Raw genomic sequence first — 1,364 nt, forward strand, 5'->3', positions numbered from 1 at the left:
CGGGGACCCCCCGGCGCGCCCGCAGCCCCTCGTACCTGCCCGTTGTCGGGACCCTGCAGCAGCTCCTTCCCCATGGGGTAGCGGATCTCCACGCCCGGGGTCTTGTCCTCCCGGTCCCCCGGGGAGCTGATCACGGAGCCGGAGACCTCGCTGATGTCGCTGGCGGTCTCGCTGTAATTGTCCCCTCCGTCCAGCATGTCGTGCCGGCTGCCGCTCCGCGGGGTCCGGGACCCCTTCTTCCCCACGCTGTAGGCGTCGAAGTCGATGGTTTTGTTCTCGTAGGCCCCCTCCACAGAGGCGAACATCCCCCCGTATTTCTGCCGCGGCGTCTGGGCTGTCGTACCCGGCCTGGCCAGATATACAGGCAGGTCATCTTCTTTATTCCAGTTCCTCTTTCTCTCGGCCATTCTCGCTGTCCGGGTCTCTCCCTCCCTCCCGCTCTCTCTCTCTTTCTGCCTCCCTCTTCTCTGCACCTTCCACTACCGGGATAGGCTGCTAGTGACCATAAAAATGAATGGATGGATGCAGCAGTGGCGGAGCTGGGTTGGCTGGTAGGATCTTTCCCTTAGGGAGATGCAAACGTTAACCTCCCTCCCCCCATCCACCCCCTGCAATGAAAAAAAAAAGAAAAAAAAAGAAACAAGAAAGAGAAAGAAATAAATCCAAGCGGAATTTAAAAATAGCTGTGTTAGTAAAAAGCACGTGAAAATAAAGTACAAAGAGAGGAGAGAAGAGGGTGGCAGTGGCAGGTGATTGGAAAGCCCTTGACGAATGGGAAGAGCAGCAGCAATTCCCAGAGCAAGGACCGCAGTGCACACGCTCTCCCGGTATAAAGAATGAGCCGGGGGCGGGAGGGAGGGGAGGAGGGAGCCCCTCGCCTGCACACGCAGCCCGTGCGCGCAGGGTCCTTCCTGGCGGACCCGCCGGGGAGACCGCCCGTCACCTGCTGCTACGTGCCTTCGGGGGAAGGAAAGGAAAAGAAAACGGAAGAAGGAAAAAGGAAACAAATAAAGACACCCAAATCTCCCCCCGAGCGATCCGAATGGAGTTACTCCCACTTCGCACACTCACACTCCCCCCCCCAACCTCCCTGCGCAGCGGGGGGCTGCGGAGGGGCCACCGGCGGCTCGGCGGCCAGCGCTGCCCGGGCAGGGGGGCACAGCCGGCGGGGAGGGGTGGGGGGCTCGGGGCCCGCCAGCTCCCCCCGCCGGGGCCGCCCCAGCCGAGGGGCGCAGAGGCAGAGCCAGGCCCCGGGGCACGGGCTGCTGGCGCTGCCCTCTCCCTGCCGTGCGTGCCGAGCTGCGGCAGCTGGTGCCCGGGGGAGGTTGCGGTGGAGGAAGGGGGGGGGTCGACCCCGCTGCGCC

General features: G+C 63.5%; 1 protein-coding gene across 1 annotated transcript in view; it reads right to left on the reverse strand.

Annotated features, from left to right (window-relative positions):
• The window catches only part of CRMP1 (collapsin response mediator protein 1), a 50,548-nt gene extending 50,061 nt beyond the window's left edge, over positions 1-487 (reverse strand). The window contains exon 1 of the mRNA XM_085309586.1: positions 36-487. Coding sequence (XP_085165712.1) covers positions 36-407 — 372 coding nt within the window. The 5' untranslated portion in view covers positions 408-487. The remainder of the gene's footprint in view (positions 1-35) is intronic.
• Positions 488-1,364: the final 877 nt, after the last annotated feature.

The sequence above is a fragment of the Rhea americana genome, unplaced genomic scaffold (genome assembly GCF_003343005.1).
Source record: "Rhea americana isolate MKP2758 unplaced genomic scaffold, rheAme1 scaffold_30, whole genome shotgun sequence".
NCBI classification, from domain to species: Eukaryota; Metazoa; Chordata; class Aves; order Rheiformes; family Rheidae; genus Rhea; species Rhea americana.